The sequence below is a fragment of the Acinonyx jubatus genome, chromosome A2 (genome assembly GCF_027475565.1).
Source record: "Acinonyx jubatus isolate Ajub_Pintada_27869175 chromosome A2, VMU_Ajub_asm_v1.0, whole genome shotgun sequence".
Taxonomy (NCBI): Eukaryota; Metazoa; Chordata; class Mammalia; order Carnivora; family Felidae; genus Acinonyx; species Acinonyx jubatus.
Genome location: NC_069383.1, coordinates 12,215,941 through 12,235,527, shown reverse-complemented (window position 1 = coordinate 12,235,527; position 19,587 = coordinate 12,215,941). Strand labels below are relative to the sequence as shown.

At 38.0% G+C, this 19,587-nt stretch overlaps 2 protein-coding genes across 11 annotated transcripts in view; both read right to left on the bottom strand.

The window, feature by feature from the left end:
* KEL (Kell metallo-endopeptidase (Kell blood group)) overlaps window positions 1–19,587 on the bottom strand; it is a 258,323-nt gene that overhangs the window by 57,785 nt on the left and 180,951 nt on the right. The gene's annotated exons all lie outside the window — the stretch shown is intronic.
* Window positions 8,770–15,985, bottom strand: LOC106986540 (olfactory receptor 9A4-like). The gene has a single exon (XM_053217971.1). It carries the CDS (start codon window positions 11,362–11,364, stop codon window positions 10,420–10,422), a length of 945 nt encoding a protein of 314 aa, XP_053073946.1. The 5' UTR covers window positions 11,365–15,985; the 3' UTR covers window positions 8,770–10,419.

The window sequence follows — 19,587 nt, the reverse complement described above, 5'->3', positions numbered from 1 at the left end:
TTGTGTTTATAAAGGAGGGAGAGTGAGGGGGGGATGGAGGGACAGAGAGAGATTGGAATTTAGAGGGGTAGAAGAGGAGAGGAAAGGAGAAGAGAGAAAGAGGGAAAATGGAGAAGAAAACAGGAAGAAAAAGAGTTAAAAATAGATGAATCCAGTGAAACTACTATGAGATATTTGGATCCAAACTCCATTAACTACCTGGCTCCCACATGTTTCTCTAGTAAGGGAGCATTGCTGTTGCCTCATATCCCTGAATATAAGCTTCAATTCCTCCTATATCCCACAGCTCTTAAAATATCTGAGTATTCCCCCTTTCTCTAGTGATGGTTATCCAAGTAAATGGTTGTGGGCTTTAGGGGCAAGGCTGGGGAAATCACATTGAATATACTTGTTCTGGTATTATAGGGTCCTACTTCTGGTGCTTCACACTCTTTTATTTGATGATATTGAGCTGAGAGATGGTTCAAATCTAGAGATTGCGCAAAGGGATCATGACTCCATTGGAGTAGCTGATCTGAGCCTTCTCATTCATTCTTACTTTCTTTTATTGTGTACACTAAGCAATACTCTTGTTGGTTGCCCATATATCTTGCCCCATGAACACCATGTTCTATTTTCTATATCCAAAGATGCAGTTCTGGCCCCTCCTGTTTGCCATTTTGACCTTGCTGTCTAATAGAGAAAGTATGTGCACTTTGCATCTGACAGTTAAGTGTTGCCATGTGGCCTCTGTTTTTCTGGTCACCTGTATGCTCTTGCCATTAGGAAGCCCAGTTCTGTAACAATATCTCCTAACAACAGCCTCAGCTGATGTCCTCCCTAACCATACATTTTTATCACCTTCTTGGTCCTCCCTCCCAAGCAACATGGCAAACTGAAGGGTTTCTCAGTCTTATATAATAGCCCCATTATACATTTCTACTTTTCTAAGCCTTTTTATTCCTTCCTTCCAAGTCTTCCAAGGCAATTTTTGGCATTTTTACTTAATTTAATGAAGGCTCTCACCTTTTTCAAAATTCTGTGAGTCAGAAAATTGCATACATTAGACCTTATCCCCAGGACCCTTGCCAAGGTTTTAATCCTGCATGATGAGGGAGTGGCTCCATATCAACAGACTCTCTCTTATTCAGTTTTAAGTTCCAACCATCCTTTGATCCCCCACCCTCTAAACTCACTCCTGGGCAGGCTCTTCCAGTGCCTGCTAGTGCATGTTAGTCAGTTCTTGCAGAAACTTTGATGTGTATCTCTCTTCTGCTGGCAGATTTAGCTCTTCCCTAGTTTATGTGGAGATTAAACTTAATTTATGAATCTTGTAGAAGGAGAAGAGATGGATGAAGATCCTGAGGAAGTTGGCATTGTCTTATAAGGCCTGTGCCTTATCTGACTTCTTTTAGTCCTAAAGGAAAGGAGGGGGCATGTCTTCCAAAAGGGGAATGCATCATTACTGCAGATCAAGAGAGTTTAGAGGAATCTGGGGGTTCAAAGCTCTCATTTGTATCTACCCAGAAATCATCATACTGACACTGAGAGTCCCACTCATTTCCTATCAGGGCCCTGTCTTTGGAACAAGGAGAATTGGCAAGGTTGAATGAGCCTTCTTTGAAATTACATTACTTTTATAATTAAATTCTGTGTCTGTTTTTCACTCTGTCAGTCCTCTGACTATACAGAATGAGTGTCTTTAATGTTGCCAAAGAGGGCCCTGAAAGTCTCACACTTAGCTTTAAATAGAGCGGAGCCTGCCATTTTTTTTCCTCAAATAATGGCACTTCACAATATCTACCAAGTTCCATTTTCCTTACAGTTACTATTTTCCTTGAACCTCTCAGATACTAGTCTACCAGAGTAAAAAATCTTAACAATTGCATTTGATATATCCTTATAATCATTCTAGGGTCTATCCAAGCTGTCAGTGATTGACATCTGACCAACAAGTGATCCACCTCCAGAGTCTCCTCATCTGTGTCTGCTTTTAAGACCACTTCTAATACCAACTGTTTTAGATTGGATTCCTTAGAAATGGCCTAAGACAAGGATTTCTGAGGAAGTGACTTATGGTGGGAGTGCTCTCTGGAAAGGAAGAGTGAGGGAAGCAGAATAGGACAAGGAAAGAAAGCTACTCAAAGACGTGGTCTCAACTGAGGACTGGTTTAGCCTGGTCCCATAGGACTTTTGACAAAAGAATTGTTCCATAGAGTTGGTCGCATGTTGAGACAAATGGAATGGTTTTCTGTCTCTCTCAGTCAGTCAGTCTTTCTCTGGAGAAGGGTAGGTTATAAACGTTCTGCATGAGGGGGCTCCTGTCCAGTCAAGGGCAGTTGTCTGAAGAAGGAGCCGTTGCCTGAAGCCAACCCTCACAGTAGCTGGGGGATTGGTGCAGTGAGTTGGTAGAGGACATGCTGAGTAGGGGATGCCAACAATCCCATTTCCACAACAACTTCCAAAAAATCACCTCAGAAAAGACATACTTTTTTTGATCTAGTGAGAGACAGATCTCATATAAGAATGGAATTGTCTCAAGTAACTAGAGAAAATTCCAATGACAAGCGAATTTCAAGGGAGTTATAGATAAATTATGTAATGTTTGTGTGTGTAATGTTAGAACCTGGATTGCTCTTTATAAAATTAGAACAGTTTTTGTTGGCTTCAGTACAGTTGTTAACATCCTATTCTCAAAAAATGAATAGAAGGTAAAACTAAAAGTTTTAAAAAAAGAGAATTCTAGAAAAGTCTTTATTTAGTGGTGAAGAAGAGAAAATAGATTTAAAACCTGGTCAATTTTCAAAGAATGGTGCTTAGTGCTAACCCTATGGAAGAAATGCTGGAAGTCTAGGGAAATAGATCATTTGTACACATGAGTGATTTGGTTAAAACTGTATCTTAAGCCATGCACATTTGTGGCCTTGAGATTAATAGAAAATAAGTTTGGGAGAAAGGGCAGTGAAAAAAATGTTTCACCAAGAGTAGACTACCTGAGCATACTGAGAACAATGGCCACAAGATAGGGGATTATCCCTCATACAAACATATCTATGGGTAGAGCAAGGAAAGGTCGACAGTGTCAAAAACAGTTGTAATAGCACTATGAAGATTTAAAAACATTTCACAACTATAAAGTATCAAGGTGATTACTGTTTTCTGTTAAATCCAATAATGCATATACCCGGTCTAGATACTTTAAGACCAAGCAACAGCAACCTACCACTAAAGGAATTTGAAGCATCTGGTTCACTAAAGGCAACAAAATACCCCCAATCCAGCTCGACTTCCTCATCATATTAACTGAACTCCTCAAACTTACAACTGAACCCAAGAAGAGGTCTGCCTATTTCGAGGCACAAATACTATTTACCTCAGACTCAACTGTTCTACAGATAGTGTACAGATTTTAATTTAATTTTTTTTAACTTTAAAAAAAATCTTTACTTATTTTTGAAAGAGAGAGAAAGAGAGACAGAGCACAAGTAGGGGAGGGGATGAGAGACAGGAAGACACAGAATCTGAAGCAGTCAGCACAGAGACTGATGCAGGGCTTGAGCTCACCAACTGCAAGATCATGACCCAAGCCGAAGTCGGACGCTTAACCGACTGAGCCACCTAGGCGCCCCAAGAATTTAATTTTAAAACATATGAGACATACACACACACACATACACACACATGAAAAACAACCCAGTTTTAGTAGAAAAAGTAATGTAACTAAACTCAGAGCAGATCCAGATATTGGAACTATCAGTGAGAGACTTTAAAACAACTATTTAAAAATATTTGAAGTCTCTGGAAATTGTACTAAAGGCATATAGCAAATGAAGAAACATTAATTCAAGAGAATATGCCAAGAGCAGCAAGAGTCTGTGGCACTTTAAACATGACCCAACACCTTCCTCCCCCTTCCCAATTCAGTATGGGAAGGAAAGTCCACTTCAGGCAGATATAGCCAAGAACAGTGGGCTCCCTTAGCCCCAGCTCCAAGCCAAGGGCTACAGTGTCTTCCCAAAAGGGGCAGGGGTCTGCACTTCTTCCTCTTCCTCCCTCACAACTACATGTTGCGAAAGCTAATTGCCAGGAGAATGCAGACAACAGGTTTGGGACTTCCTGCTCCTGCTCAGTCTTCATTCATAGAGCAGAGGTTCTACCTCAGGAACAGCACATTGAGAATATGAGGGCCTCAATCACCCTCCCTTGCAGAAAGGCAAGCCAAGAAGTTCAAAAATAATTGCTACTGCCCCATCACCCTGAAACTGAAGCAGGGGTATCACTTGGAAAAAACTGCACCACTGTCCTCAATCCCAGCTACAGAGTCATGTCCCAGATATTTTTCCCAGGGGACAGCCAGCTCTGAAGGAACTGACTATGTGAAACAGTGTGGGGATGTTCAAGCTTTAGAGTACTTTCAAAAACAATAAAGGTTTTGGTGGTGAGCAAAGGAGGAGTGTGGTAACTTCATAAAGGGATACAAAGAAAAGTATAGAGCAGCTAGTTTAACAGAAACGGAGAAAGAGACAGCTAAGAAATGCCTCCCTGGGGTCAAAATAAATGTCAAACTCTGACCTCAAAAATTACCTCTGTAAAGGAATCTTAAGTTAGTTGAATCCAACTATGGAGCAATTTATGCCTCAGGACATTGTCAAAAACAGTAGAAGAATTAGCCAGCAATCAGTACAGCCTAACAACTAGGTGTGATAAGGGAAAGAGACAGTCAAAGAGAGTCCTGTTAAAACCACTGTTACATTAGGGAGATTGTGCATATGGTGAAGACTGTGGCCTCTAAGGAGTGACCCCAGAGTGTACACACTGCCAGAGAAATGGACTAAAGTAGTCCAGCCAGGATACTAAACAAACCAACAAGTAAAGTGTATCAACAAGCCCCTGAGGTGGGATACCAGCATCCAGAGTGTTTTCGTATAATATCTAAAATGTCTAGTTTTCAATGAAAAATTACAAGACATGCAAAGAAACAAAGTACGACATATACACAATACAAAAGGCACACAACAGAAGCTGCTTGTTGAGGGCCCAGATATCACATTTTATAGTCAAAAGACTTCAAAGTAGCCATTATAAATACAAAAGTAGCCATAAAAATATGTTCAAACAACCAAAGGGAAAAAATGCTTAAGGAAGATATGTTGCTAAAGCTTCTCCACATAGAGAATATCTACAAAGAGATCAAAATTAAAAAAGAAAATCAAGTGGAAATTCAAGACTTGAAAAGCATAAGTGAAATTAAAAATTCAGTGGAAGAGAAGATGGGGCGCTTAAGTGGCTCAGCTGGTTAAGCGTCAGGTCACAATTTCATGGTTTGTGAGAACAAGCCCCACATCAGGCTCTGTGCTGACAGTGTGGAGCCTGCTTAGGATTCTCCCTCTCCCTCTCTGTCTCTCTCTGCCCTCCCCTGTGCTCTCACTCTCTTTCTCTCTCTATCTCACAATTCAGAAGAGCTCAATAGTAGATTTTTAACTTATAGAAAAATAAATTAATAAATTGAAGACAAATAAATAGGAATTATGCAACAAAAAGAACAGAAAGAAAAAAATAATGAAGAAAAAAGGAACAGAGCCTCAGAGAAATATGGGACTCCATTAAGGTCACCAACATATATGCAATGGGAGCACTAGAAGCATAGAAGAGACACAAAGGATAGTAAAAAATATTTAAGGAAATGATAGTTATTTTCTAAATTTTAATACCATTAATATACACATCCACAAAGGTTCAATGAAATCCAAGTAAAATAAATTCAATGAAATCCACAAACTAAAACACAATAGTGCATTTTCTAAAAGGCATAGAAAAAAATTCAAACCAGTAAAAGAAAGACATCTCAGGGAAAAGAGGACCCCAATAAGGTTAAATGCTTGACTTCTCATTGAAACATTTAAGACCAGAAGGCAATGGGATGATATAGTCAGAGTGCTGAAAGAAGAAAGTATGGCCAATAACTATGTTGTACACCTGAAATTAATATAACATTGTGTGCAAGCCATACTTAAATAAAAATAAATAAATAAATGAATAGTCAACCAAGAATCTTATATCCAGAAAAACTATCTTTCAAAAATTAAAGTCAAAAAGAGACATTGCCAGATAAACTAAAACAGACCCCTCTTATAAGAAATACTGAAGGAATCCCTTCCAACTAAAAGCAAATGACCCCAGGAAGTAATTAGAATCCATATACATGCAAAGAAACAGCATTGGTAAGGGTAATTCTGTAATGATGTAAGACAGTATAAATGTATATTTCTTCCCCTGCCTTCTATTAACTGATTTATTTTAATATAATTTATTGTCAAGTGGCTAACATACAGTATATAGAGTGTGCTGTTGGTTTTGGGGGTAGGTTCCCATGATTCATCACTTACATACAACACCCAGTGCTCATCTCAACAAGTGCCTTCCTCAATGCCCACCATCCATCTTCCCCTACCGCCCACCCCCATCAACCCTCAGTTTGTTCTCTGTCTTTAAGAGTCTCTTATGGTTTGCCTCCCTCTGTCTCTGTTTGTAACTATTTTCCCCCTTCCCTTCTCCCATGGTCTTCTATTAAGTTTCTCAAGTTCCACATATGAGTGAAAAATATGATATCTGTCTTTCTCTGACTATTAACTAATTTAAAAAGCAATTATATTAAAAAATAAGTAAATAGTTGTATTGTTGAATGGATAACATAAACAAATGTAATATATTTGCCAATAATAGCACAAAGGAGGTGGATAGAGGCAGAGCTGTTCTGGAGAAAGAAAATGACACCAAATGGCACCTTGAATCTGAGGGAAAAGCTAAGAGTACCAGAAAAGGTAAATTAGGATAATACAACAAATGCTATAAATATATACTTGCTCTTCTTTCTTCTTCCATGTTCTTTAAAAAATATATAAAGTAAAAAATGTTTTAAATAAAAAAATATAAAGTAATAAATGTAACAATGTATTGCTAAGCTTGCAACTATATAGACACTGTAAGAACAGTAAGAAAAGAAGGGGAGAGAGCTACATAGGAGTAATGTTTCCCTAGCTAACTGGCATTGTTAGTATACATCTGAAATGAATTCTAAATTAAGATGTACATGGCAAGTCATAGAGCATCATCAAAAAAAATAGAACTTTTAAAAGTTTTAAACTTTAAAATGAAAATAATCAAAGATATCAAAATAAAAAGCCTTTAAAGACAAATATCATATGACTTCACTCATATGAGGACTTTAAGATACAAAACAGATGAACATAAGGGAAGGGAAGCAAAAATAATATAAAAACAGGGAGGGATACAAAACATAAAAGACTCTTAAATATAGAGAACAAACAGAGAGTTGCCGGAGGGGTTGAGGGAGGGGGGATGGGCTAAATGGGTAAGAGGCATTAAGGAATCTACTCTTGAAATCATTGTTACACTATATGCTAACTAACTTGGATGTAAATTAAAAAATAAATAATTTTTTAAATAAAAAATTTAATTAAAAAATATAAATAAATAAATAAATAGGAAAGCTTTTGCACAGTGAAGAAAACCACCAAGAAAATGTAAAGGCAACCCACTGAATGAGAGAAGATAGTTGCAAATGATATACTGATAAGAGTTATGATCTAAAATTAAAATTATTATTAAATTATTATTTAAAAACAATACAACTGAATACCAAAAAAAACCACCCACAAATAATCCAGTTTAAAAATAGGGAAAGGTCCTGAATAGACATTTTTCCAAAGAAGACTTACAGATAGCAAATAGACACATGAAATGATGCTCCATATCATTCATCATCAGGGAAATGCAAATCAAAACTACAATGAGATATCACCTCATGCCTGTCAAAATGGCTAAAGTTAAAAAATACAAGAAATAACAAGTGTTGGCAAAGATGTGAAGAAAAAGAAATCCTTGTGCACAATCGGTGGGAATGTAAATTGGTGCACCCCCTGTAGAAAACAGTATGGAGTTTTCTCAAAAAAAATAAAAATAGAAATACCATATGATACAGTAATTCTACTACTGGATATTTACCCAAAGAAAATGAAAACACTATTTAGAAAAGATACATGCACTCTTATGTTTATTACATCATTATTTACAATAGCCAAGATATGAATGCAACCTAAGTGTCTACTAATAATTGAATGGATAAATGTATATATGGGTGTGTGTGTGTGTGTGTGTGTGTGTGTAAAATGGAATGGTACTCATTCATTAAAAAATAAGCTCTTGCCATTTGAGACAGTATTGACGGACCTAGAAAGTAATATATACTAAGTGAAGTAAGTCAGACATTGAAGGACAAATACCATATGATTTTACTTATATGTGGAGTCTTAAAAAACATAACAAATGAACAAAACAAAACAAAAAAGCCAAAAAAACTCAGTACAGAACAAATTGGTATTTGCCAGAGGGAGGCGGGTTGGGAGATGGGTGTAATAGATAAACAGGATTAAAAAGTACAAACTTTCAGTTATGAAGTAAGCACCAAGATGAAAAGCACAGCATAGGGAATAGTCAATCATATTGTAGCAATGTTGTATGCTGACTACACTTATTGTGGTAAACACTGAGTAATGTATAGAATAGTTGAAACAATACACCATACATCTGTAACTAGTGTAACGTTGTATGTTAATTGCACTTCAATTTAAAAATAAAGAGTACTACAATCCAAATAAATAAATAAATAAAATATTATACTAGCAAATATTGACTTCCGTAAAAGTAATGTAACTAGGATTAACATGTAAAATGATGTAGTGGAAAAGGTGACCAACATGCGTAAACAAGAAGGGTTTTCGGTAGAGAAATAAAAACTGTAAGAAAGAATCAAAGGAAGATATTATAAACTAAAAAATACTGCATGAGGGGAAAAGAACTCCTTTCATAAGCTCATCAGTAGACTCAATAAAGCTGAAAAAAGAATCAACAGATTTGAGAATAGGCAATATTATATATGTACAGCATATGTTTACTAAGTTTCCTACTGTCTAATTACTTGGACCAAAATATTTTATATTCCCACCAAAAATATATAAAATTTCCTATTCTTGTGCTATGAAAGCCCTTTGTACAAATTAGAAAAGACATCCTTTCTGCATTACTGAAGGAGAAAAAACTGACAGACCTCAGAAAATGAATGTGGATGTGGGTGAATACCTTTGTGACAACCTTCAGCCCTTTCTCTAGCCAATGAAGTCCCATTACAACCCACTGGTTGGCTAGCAGAACATGGGTTGGATTAAGGCCCCACTCAACACCTCATCTAGTGCCCATATGAGGTGAAATCAACTAGGTCATATGTGGTGGTCTTCCTTGTCCTCATCAAATGGAAGGCATCCCCACACAGCACTCTTTGCAAACCTATGGAACACCATCATCCACTGCTGGGTGTCTCAATATATCCACCCAGTTCAGGTGCTGAGTGTTATCATTTAATCAACACGTTCCATCAAATCCCTTCCTCAAACATTATGAATATCCTACAACTGCATTGCTAAATAGCCATGCCCTGGAATTCCTGAAGGACTGTGAGTTAAGAGGGTAGCTTCTCATTCCTTTGATGCTCCCCACAGAGAAGATCTATGGAAAGGTACTAATACACATGGATTTGGGAGACAAAGAAATAAAGGCATCATGAAGCCTGAAGTCTGCGTCTGGGAGCAGTCTCACTAGAAATAGTTGATTTAAGCAGCTGTAAAATGCTAATTCTCTGTAGAATTAGTCATTTAATTCTTTTTTGTCTCAATTCCCAAACATCCCAAAATATTTCATATATTTACTTCACAAAGATTTACTGAAAAAAAAAAGTATTCCAATCCCCATCTCACCAATCTAGGTTGCTTCTGTGGCAAAAAAATGTATATAACATTTTATTTACTTTGCAGTAAAATGGGACCAGAATAAACCGCACGATAAACCACAAGAGTAAGAGAGAAACACAATATTTAAAATACATGTGGCAATCTTGTCAAGAAATTGGACAAAATATAGTAAAAGTCTACAACATTTAACAATGGTGACAACAACAACAAAAGTGAGCTTCTCTTCCTTGGTACTCCAGACCTGCACCCTTAGCCTTCTCCCATATCCTTCCTCCATCAGGATACACATTTTGAGAAAGGGATTATTAGCGAATTAACTGAGCTATAGATTGCTACAAAAATATATGTGTTTCTTTTCTCTACTTCCTCCCACTTCCCAAAGATATGCTTCCATAGTTCAATAGTGGAAGCAGCAGGAACTGATGAATGAGATTCTAGTGAGCACAGATGGGTTTCATTTTCATCTTCTTTGTCTTCTTCCATGGCCTGACTGGAAACTGTACATACCATTTGCTTCTGAAAGGATGATAATGATAAGAGAGGAATTAGGGTTTTCTAGGTTACTTAATAATCCCCAATGATTACTGTGTTTCCAAACAAAATTGACATAGAAGAATCAATCCTTGACCAGTCGACAGCAGCGTTTCATACCATCCCGAAGGGCCTCTTTGACTTTGTCATTCCTCAGGGTGAAGATGAAAGGGTTCAGGAAAGGGGTTACCACAGAAATAAACAGGGAAACTATCTTGTTGTACTCAGCAGCCTGTGTTTGCTTAGGTTTTACAAACAGGAACAAGCAGCTTCCATAGCCAATCACAACAAAGATGAAGTGAGAGGCACACGTAGAGAAGGCTTTCCTCCGGCCTGAGGCTGTGGGGATCTTGAGGATGGTAGAGATGATGTAGGTGTAGGAGACTATTGTTGGGGCCAGCGAACCAATGATAATGACAACAGCCATTAAGAAGAGAACAAACTCTGTGAAAAGAGTGTCACCACAGGATAGTTTGAGCAGTTGCCCTCGGTCACAGAAAAAATGGTCTAACAGATTTGACTTGCAGAAGGTAAACTGAAATGTGGCATAGACTGGCCATATTTCAGAGAGGAACCCAAACACCCATGACACAATGACCACCCAGATGCAGGTGTGGCTGTTCATAATGATGTTGTACCTCAAAGGGTTACAGACAGCCACGTAACGATCCACAGCCATCGCTCCCAGTAATGCGAACTCTGTGGTCCCCACAGCAAGGTACAGGAAGAGCTGGGTGACACATGCAGCCAGAGATATTGTCTGCATCCCAGGGAGCATCAATCCCCAAAGCATCACAGGCACGATAATAGTTGTAACCAATATCTCCAAGGCAGAGAGATGACCAAGGAAGAAATACATAGGGGACCGCAGACGTTTATCCACACAGACAATCACGATGATGACTGTGTTTCCCATTAACGTTGCTGAGTAGAAGAAAAAGAATATGGCAAAAAGAGTGTGGTGTAGTTCTTGGGACCCGGGAAAGCCTAGAAGGCAGAACTCAGTGGCACCAGAGAGATTGTTCATCATTTACTCCTTGTTTCTGTTTTTGAAAAACCTAGAGCTCGAAGACTGGTAACATGGCTCCACATGGTCCTGTTCTCCAAAGAGAAGGAAGACAGGTTAAGATGAGAAACTATCTCCAACCTGAAGACCAGGTGAAAAGCCCTGACTGCAATGCTCTGCACAAGGCCACACCTCAATGTGGTGACCTCCAATCTACCTCAAGATCACCTGTCTTGAAGATGAGGACTCCTTCATCTCTATAGAGGATAAGAACCCTTTCTTGTTTTTTTACACTACTGGATACGCCTTCTCTCAGGGGACAGAGGATAAGAGTGTTAAACTGGCCACTTATGAAGCTGTGTTGATCAGCCACACCAGGCCTGGGATTGTGTCATTTCCTCTTATGTTAATTGTAGCAGATGATAGAAAGGTGTTCTAGGTGATGTTCAAAACATGGAATATTGAACCCTGTGCCTCATCCTTACTAGTACTGTCTAGACTTATCATGGGGCAGTAGAAAAGCAGCAGAGGACTAAGACCAACACCCCTGCTCTCCCCAGAGTGTGAACTTCCATGGTACAGAGCAGACACATCTACAAATGAGAGCTCTGGAGCTCTCTGGAGATAATTTCCCAGGGCAGAATCATTCTTCCCTAAACCCATGTGCTTTGCAAAATGTTGGGAGAGAGGAAAGGTGGCACCTGTCCCTAACAAGGATAGATCTGAGGCCAGTAGCCCCTGTGGATGTCTGGATCTTGACCTCTCACTTTATTCATCCCATTACTCAAATGTCATCTCCTCAGAGGATTCTATCCAGTAACCCTACACCAATTAGGAATAACTTGTTCATTTTTGGACTTTACCATTCTTTGTAGCACTTTTTATTACCTGATATGATATGTATACTAATTTCATTCCTTCATTGAACATTAAGCAAATTCAGCAGTGGATAGAACAAACAAAAATTCCTGCCCTGTGGAGCTTACATTCAAGGGGAGGGTGGATGCCAGATTATATACAAGACAAGTAAGTACAATTATGATGCTAGTCTATTCATCATGCTGGAATAAATATAAGGCAAGGAAGAAGGACAGGAAATCTAATTTCATGTATTCACAGTTCATCTATGATACTAGAATATAAACTCTATGAAGGCAGGGACATGTGTGTATATATCTATCTATATCTGTGTCTGTATCTACATCTATATTTATATCTATATTATTGTTGAGCTATAAAGTCATGCTGATAAATTTCCCTACATGATGGTTGCTTGGATGTGTGCTATATGGTTAAATAGTACTTGATGCTCATTAAAGCAGTCGGGCCATACCCCGTGGAGCCCACTCTTCTTGATTTGCTTTCATGGCTCACATTACCATTTCCCCGTCTTCACTTCCCTTACTCATGCCACCTCCTCCAAGCCTCTGAAGGTTGGAATGATGGGCAAACAGGTTAAGAACAGTATTGTGGGGATGGCTCAGTGATCTGCATTGCTAAAATGTCTGTGTATTGGGCACTGGGTGAAAAAATATAGAAGAATCTTAGCAGTGACTGTTTTTAACATTGGAACAGAGGAGAAATAAATCTGCTCTCTGCTGTGTAGAGGGGATTCGGTGATGTCCTCAACCACTCTTTAAGCTCTGGGCCTCCTTTGTTCTAACAGGTAGCCAAGCCCAGAACTCCAATCTGATCTTCTCCTACTCTTTCCTTCCTAGAGGAAAACCCTGAGAAAATACTCACCCCCATGGAGGGGCCTCTCCACCCTTCTCAGACTCTCCAGGACTTGGATAACTTGTCTGGCTACTGCTGATGCATATACAGGGGCCACAGCAACTTACTCAACAGGAGCTGAGCAGAAAGTCCAGAAATAACAGCATTGTGGGAACTGAGGGTCTCTTTCTCTCTCCTTCCCTCCCACTACCCTCCTTCCCAAGGGGACTTAGTCACTGAGGTACCTGTTCTTAATTAGCCCAGGTTCAGGGCGTCCCTAAGCAATCAGACTGCGGAAAGCAGAACAAACTTTTAGTTATTCCCTTTTTTGACCAATTAAGTGTCAGAACTTTTGAAACTTTTTGCTTAATGAAGAAACCTGAAATCTCACCAATCACAGGCTTTCAATACCAAAACTGCCTCCTCAAAGGCCCCAAGTCTAGGATTCAAGAGACATCTCAGACTCTAAGCAGATTACCCCTTCTGCCCTATATCCTAGACTCTTCTCCGATTCTCTTAGCTATTCAGAGAAAAAATCATCCCCTAACCCCCAATAGGACACATTACAATTGACATCTAAAATGTGCACCAATATCCTAAAAGCATGCATATTGGTCTCAGTCAAAGCCTTAACTTCACCAGAAATCCCCTACAAAGCCTGTTTCCTCCTTCACTCATTTCATAGAGAAGCTCCTGCTCCTAACTCTGAGGACCTTCCAGAAAACTGGGGAGAGTTTCTGCCCCCAAATTGTACTTCACTCTCTGCTACTGTCTCAGGTTTCCACTCTTCTGAACACACATGCATCTGTATGCATTCAAGCAAGATTCTTACATTTATTTCTATGGTGTGTCCATGTTTGCCAGCTGGGCACTTCAAAGTGGCAAGCATAAGGACAGCCAATATAGGCAGTTATATTTACAACCTGAACCAACTGACAAATGTAAATTGTAAGTCTGCTTTATGCTAGAGCGAGACAGAAAAAATGGCAGCTACAACCATTTATCTGGATTTGGGATTTCATTTGAAGTATACCTGTTAAGTCTGAGAGTGTCAATAGATGCAGAAGGGTATAATTTGGGAATAATCTTCCTTCCCATTTCTGATGTTGCCAAGCCCAACTAGATTGCCATATAATATTAGAAAAAATTTATAAGTATGTATCTGCATATTCTTTATAGAAAATCTTGTGAAAATCTATTTTAAAACCTTTTCTCTCTCATTTAACAATATATAAAAATATATAAAAATAGATATATATGGGAATGCAAGCTGGTGTAGCCACTCTGGAAAACAGTTTGGAGGTTCCTCAAAAAATTAAAAATAGAACTACCCTATGGCCCAGCAATTGCACTACTAGGTATTTATACAAGAGAAACAGGTATGCTGTTTCGAAGGGACACATGCACCCCAATGTTTATAGCAGCACTACTGACAATAGTCAAAGTATGGAAAGAGCCCAAATGTCCATCGATGGATGAATGGATAAAGACAATGTGGTGTATATATACAATGGAGTATTACTCGGCAATCAGACAGAACGAAATCTTGCCATTTGCAACTATGTTGATGGAACTGGAGGGTATTAGGCTAAGCGAAATTAGTCAGTCAGAGAAAGACAACTATCATATGACTTCACTCATATGAGGACTTTAAGACACAGAACAGATGAACATAAGGGAAGGGAAGCAAAAATGATATTTAAAAAAGCAAGGGGGACAAAACACAAGAGACTCTTAAATATTGAGAACAAACAGAGGGTTACTGGAAGGATTGTGGGGGGGGGTGGGCTAAATGGGTAAGGGGCATTAAGAAATCTACTCCTGAAATCATTGTTGCACCAGATGCTAACTCATTTGGATGTAAATTAAAGAAAAAAATAGAAGCTCCTGTAACAGGAAAACTAAATGAATAAAAATTTTAAAAAATAGATATATAAAGCATATCTATACATGTTGCCCACTTTTATTTCTGCATAGTGTTCTGTTATAGGGATGCCCATTCTTTATTAGTTATCCCTCTGCTGATCATTGCTTATTGTGTTCATTTTATTGTGAAAAATGATGCTATAAATATCTTTATACATCATAACTCCATACACATGATATTTCTGATAAATCCCTAGACTGGGCACTTACAAGGTAGATATGTTAAAGGTACTGGTTTCTATTAACGCCAATTATATTCCAAAGATTTTGGATTGATTCACACTGACACTAAGACTGTGTGATAAGAGCACTCTTGATTTCCTGATCTGCTACTAACCAAAGATATGATCATAATTCATTTAAATTAAAGACAACAATATTAAAATACCTTAAATGAGAAATCAATTGGAAAACCTGCTGAAGTAGAAAATGTTTTGAAAGTTAAAAATTACCAAAACTGATTCAAAAAGAAATTAAACATGTTTCCTAAGTATTCCTAATATGGAAAATAATTGAATTCATAATTTAAAATGCTCCCACACAGAAAACTATAGTTTCAAGTGGCTTTACTGGTATATTCTATCAAATTTTTAAGGAAGAAATATTTCCAATTCTACATAGAATTTTCCAGAAAATTGAGCGCAAGGGAACACTGCTGATTAATTTTATGAGGTCAGAATTAAATCTTGATACCAAGGACACTGAAAAAAAAGAAAACTAAGAACCAATATCCCTTGTGAATATGAAAGGAAAAATCATTAGTAAAATATGAGAAAATAAAATCCAGCAATACTTAAAGAGAATAATGTGCCATAACAAAAGGATGGTTTTATTCCAGATATGCAAGGTTGGGTTAACATTGGGAGATTAATTAATATAATTCACCATATGAACAGAAATAAAGAGAAAAACTACATGGTCACTTAAACAAGAGCAGAGAAGGCATTTCACAAAAATCAACATCCACTGATGAAAAACTCTGATCAAACTAGGAACAAATGGAATCTTCTTTAAACTCATAAATAGAACCCACCAAAAATCTAATTCTAACATGAAACCTAATGATGAAAGACCTAATTTCTTCCTCCAAGATAGGGAGGAAGGCAACAATATCTGTTCTCACCACTTCTATTCAACATTAAACTGGACATCCTAGCTAATGCATTAAGGCAAGAAAATGAAATTAAAAGCATACAGTTAGTAAATAAAGAAAAAATATTTATTTGCAGATTACATAATCCATTATGCAGAAAATCCTAAGAGATCCACAAAACAAAAACAAAACCAAAAACAAAAACTTCCCAGAAATAATGAGTGATTACCAGGCCCACAGGACAAAGGCCTCAATATATAAAAATCTATTGTATTGTTACATACTAGCAAGAAACTAGAGATGAAAATAAAAATTATAATTTATAATAAGATGGAAAAAATGAAATACTAAAAGATAACTCAACGAACTGTACATGACTATACACTTGAAACTATAAAACATTGCTGATACAAACTGAGAAATACCTAAATAAATTAACATTGTATTTTCATGAATCAGAAGCTTGAATTTTGTTTAAATGCCTTTTTCTTTTCAAATTAGTCTCTAAATTCAATAAAATGTCACTCACAATCCCAGGAAGTTTTTATTTTAATATTGAAAAGCTGACTCTAAGATTTCTATGCAACGATGAAGAACTAAGAAGAGCCAAAAGAATTTTGAAAAAGAACAAAAAAGGTGGGAGACTCACAATACCTTATTTACAACTTAATTTAAGTTACAGTAATCAAAACACTATCTTACTTACATACTATGATTAGATCAAGAGACATAAACCAATAAAATAGAATAGAGAATTCAGACACAAATGCCAACATATATCTTTAATTGATTTTGACCACATGAAGTGTTGGTGAAGGTGTGGAGAAACTGGATCTTTCGTACACTGCTGGTGATATAAACAACAACAAGTAAACATACACTTAGCCTACAAAGCCATAATTCAACTTCACTCTTAGATATTTTCCCAAGCTATAAGAAAACACACATCCACAAAACACATCTTCATGAATGCAATTTTATTCACAATAAACTCGAAAAACCCAAGTGATGATTAATAAGTGAATGGATAAATAAATGGTACATTCATACAGTGGAACACTACTCAGAAATAAAAATCTATTGATAGATGCACCATCATGGATAATTCTGTACAGGGCTACAGTAAGCAAAAGAATCCTGACATAAATATTATTATTTCATTAATAAGCTCAAGAAACAAAAAATCTGATCTATAATAACAGAAAACAGCCTGAGGTTAGGAATGAAAATGGAGATTTATTCAAAAGGAGCACAAAGAAACCTTTAGGGTGATGAACATATTTTATAATTTGGTTGTGATAGCTACATGTATCTATACATTTGTTAAAACTCACTGAAATTTACACATCAAATGGCTACATTACTGTATGAAAATTAACATTAAAAGTGTTGAAAATATTTTTTAAATAAATCCAAACTATAACAGGAGAGGGCTCATCATTAGGGGATTGATGGGTAGAGAAATGAGGTAAGGTTAAGTGAAGTATAAAGTTATATTAAGTATAAAGTATATAACTGAAGGCTAAACAGAATAGGTAGACAAAGTAAGGTATGTCGAATATGGTTGTGGATTAGGTGTGAGGATGGGGAAAATTAAAAGAACACAAGGTGAAGACCAGACTTAACTAACCCTAATGGATGGCAGAATGTAACAAGTAATTTCCTGACCAGTCTCCAAACAGATGTTCCCTTTGACCACTTTCTATCACCTTTTTGAGTAACTTTCGGCAAGCACCTCTTAAGTTTACAAACAAACTTTAGTTTGTAAAATGGATGACAGATATAAACCACCAGTAAAGCTTATAACATGAGAGCACAATTTTAAAATATACGTCTTTGGTGAAAGTTAAAGGATCTCAAGACAGTGAACAATCGTGGATAAACTATTGAGATTAGAATCAGGAACCTGAATGCTAATTCTTTTTCATACCCACTAGCTATGTTATATTCAATTCGGTGTGTGAGTGTTCAACTCTCTGGCTTTGGTTTTCTCTTCTGAAATATCAGGGCAGTGAGGTACAGGATGTCTGACCTCTCTTTCAGAATCTCTACCTTGCCCAAAGTGAAGGGGCAAGGAGCAGAAACTGAGCTAGTCCTTGAGCCTTGTAATGATGCACTGAGCCTCTCAGCCTCCTGCTGAGGCTCTCCACTCATTACCTTTGGTCATGGAACCCCTCTGCGAAGCTAAACTTTTTGTCAGAATCAGCTCTTTCCAGATAACATCATGGGCACTCATAGACCGCACCAGACTCAGTACCTAAAGTTACCCTTGATTACTGGATTGTTTATGTGAGTAAAGCTGGTGACTGCCCAAACTCAAAGTTGGCCAAACCTGAAGGCCATTCCATGTCTATATTTTTTCCATATTCCACATAAGCACACTGGAGACACAGGCAAGAGGAGAAGTCAAAATGGACCAGAGAAAGAAAGAGCCATCTTGATGATCTAGGAGGACAGATAGGGTTATTACCCCAAGTGCTGAATGCCTGCCCACAAAAGAAGGGATGAGAGAAAATTATCCTTACTTGCCTGCCTCAAAAGTCTGCTAACTGACCTTCACGTCTGCCATCACTTCCCTCTTTCTACTCTGTTCTCCCCATAACTGCTTGAGTGATCTTTTAAGACACAGATTGGATCAGGTCCCTCCCCTGATTAAAACCTTCTCACTGCTCATTGGTCACTGTCCCGAGTGCTGTAAGGATCTATATGATTTCTAGAAATGCTTTTCTCTAATGTCATCTGTGTTTCCCTTCCTTCACCCCATGCTGTCCAGCAGCACTGACATTCTTTTAGTTCTTTCAAGGGCTTTAGTGCATGCTCTTAATGCACTCTTAATGTGCTCGCTCCATTCCCACCCAGCTTTGCCTTGTTCATGCCACACATCAGTTAATGATCACTTTATTTTTTAACTTTTTAAAAAATGTTTATTTATTCAATAATTCTTTGAGAGTTATTATAAATAATCTCTTTGAGAGAAGAGAGCACAAACGGGGAAGGGGCCAAGAGACAGTGAGACACAGAATCCAAAGGAGGCTCTGAGCTATCAGCACAGAGCCCAGTGCCAGACTCAAACCCACAAACTGTGATATCATGACCTGAGCTGAAGTTGGATGCTTAGCCAAGTGAGCCACTGAGCCACTGAGCACCCCATGATCCTTTCTTATAGGGGCTTTCCCTAACCTCCACAGACATATTCAGGTTCCCTGTCAGGTGTTCTCCAAATACCCTTGTAGTAGATGCTATGTGCCTTCCCCAGACCTCCCTCAGGACCAAGGTACTCACCCCACCCCATAGCTGAGGTTATCCCTAGAAATTGCCCTCAGTTAAGCAGAAGTGCCTCCACCAAGATTATAGCCTTTCCTCTAAGGTAGCCTGTACCCAATGACCTGTAGGTGCAGGAGTGCAAATGTCCAGCTCCTGTGTTTGAGGTAAGGACACAAGTCAACACAATTCTAAAGAGCCATCCTAGCTCCAGGGCTCCCGGTGGGATTGGTTCCTCCTGGGGTTGAAGCCTC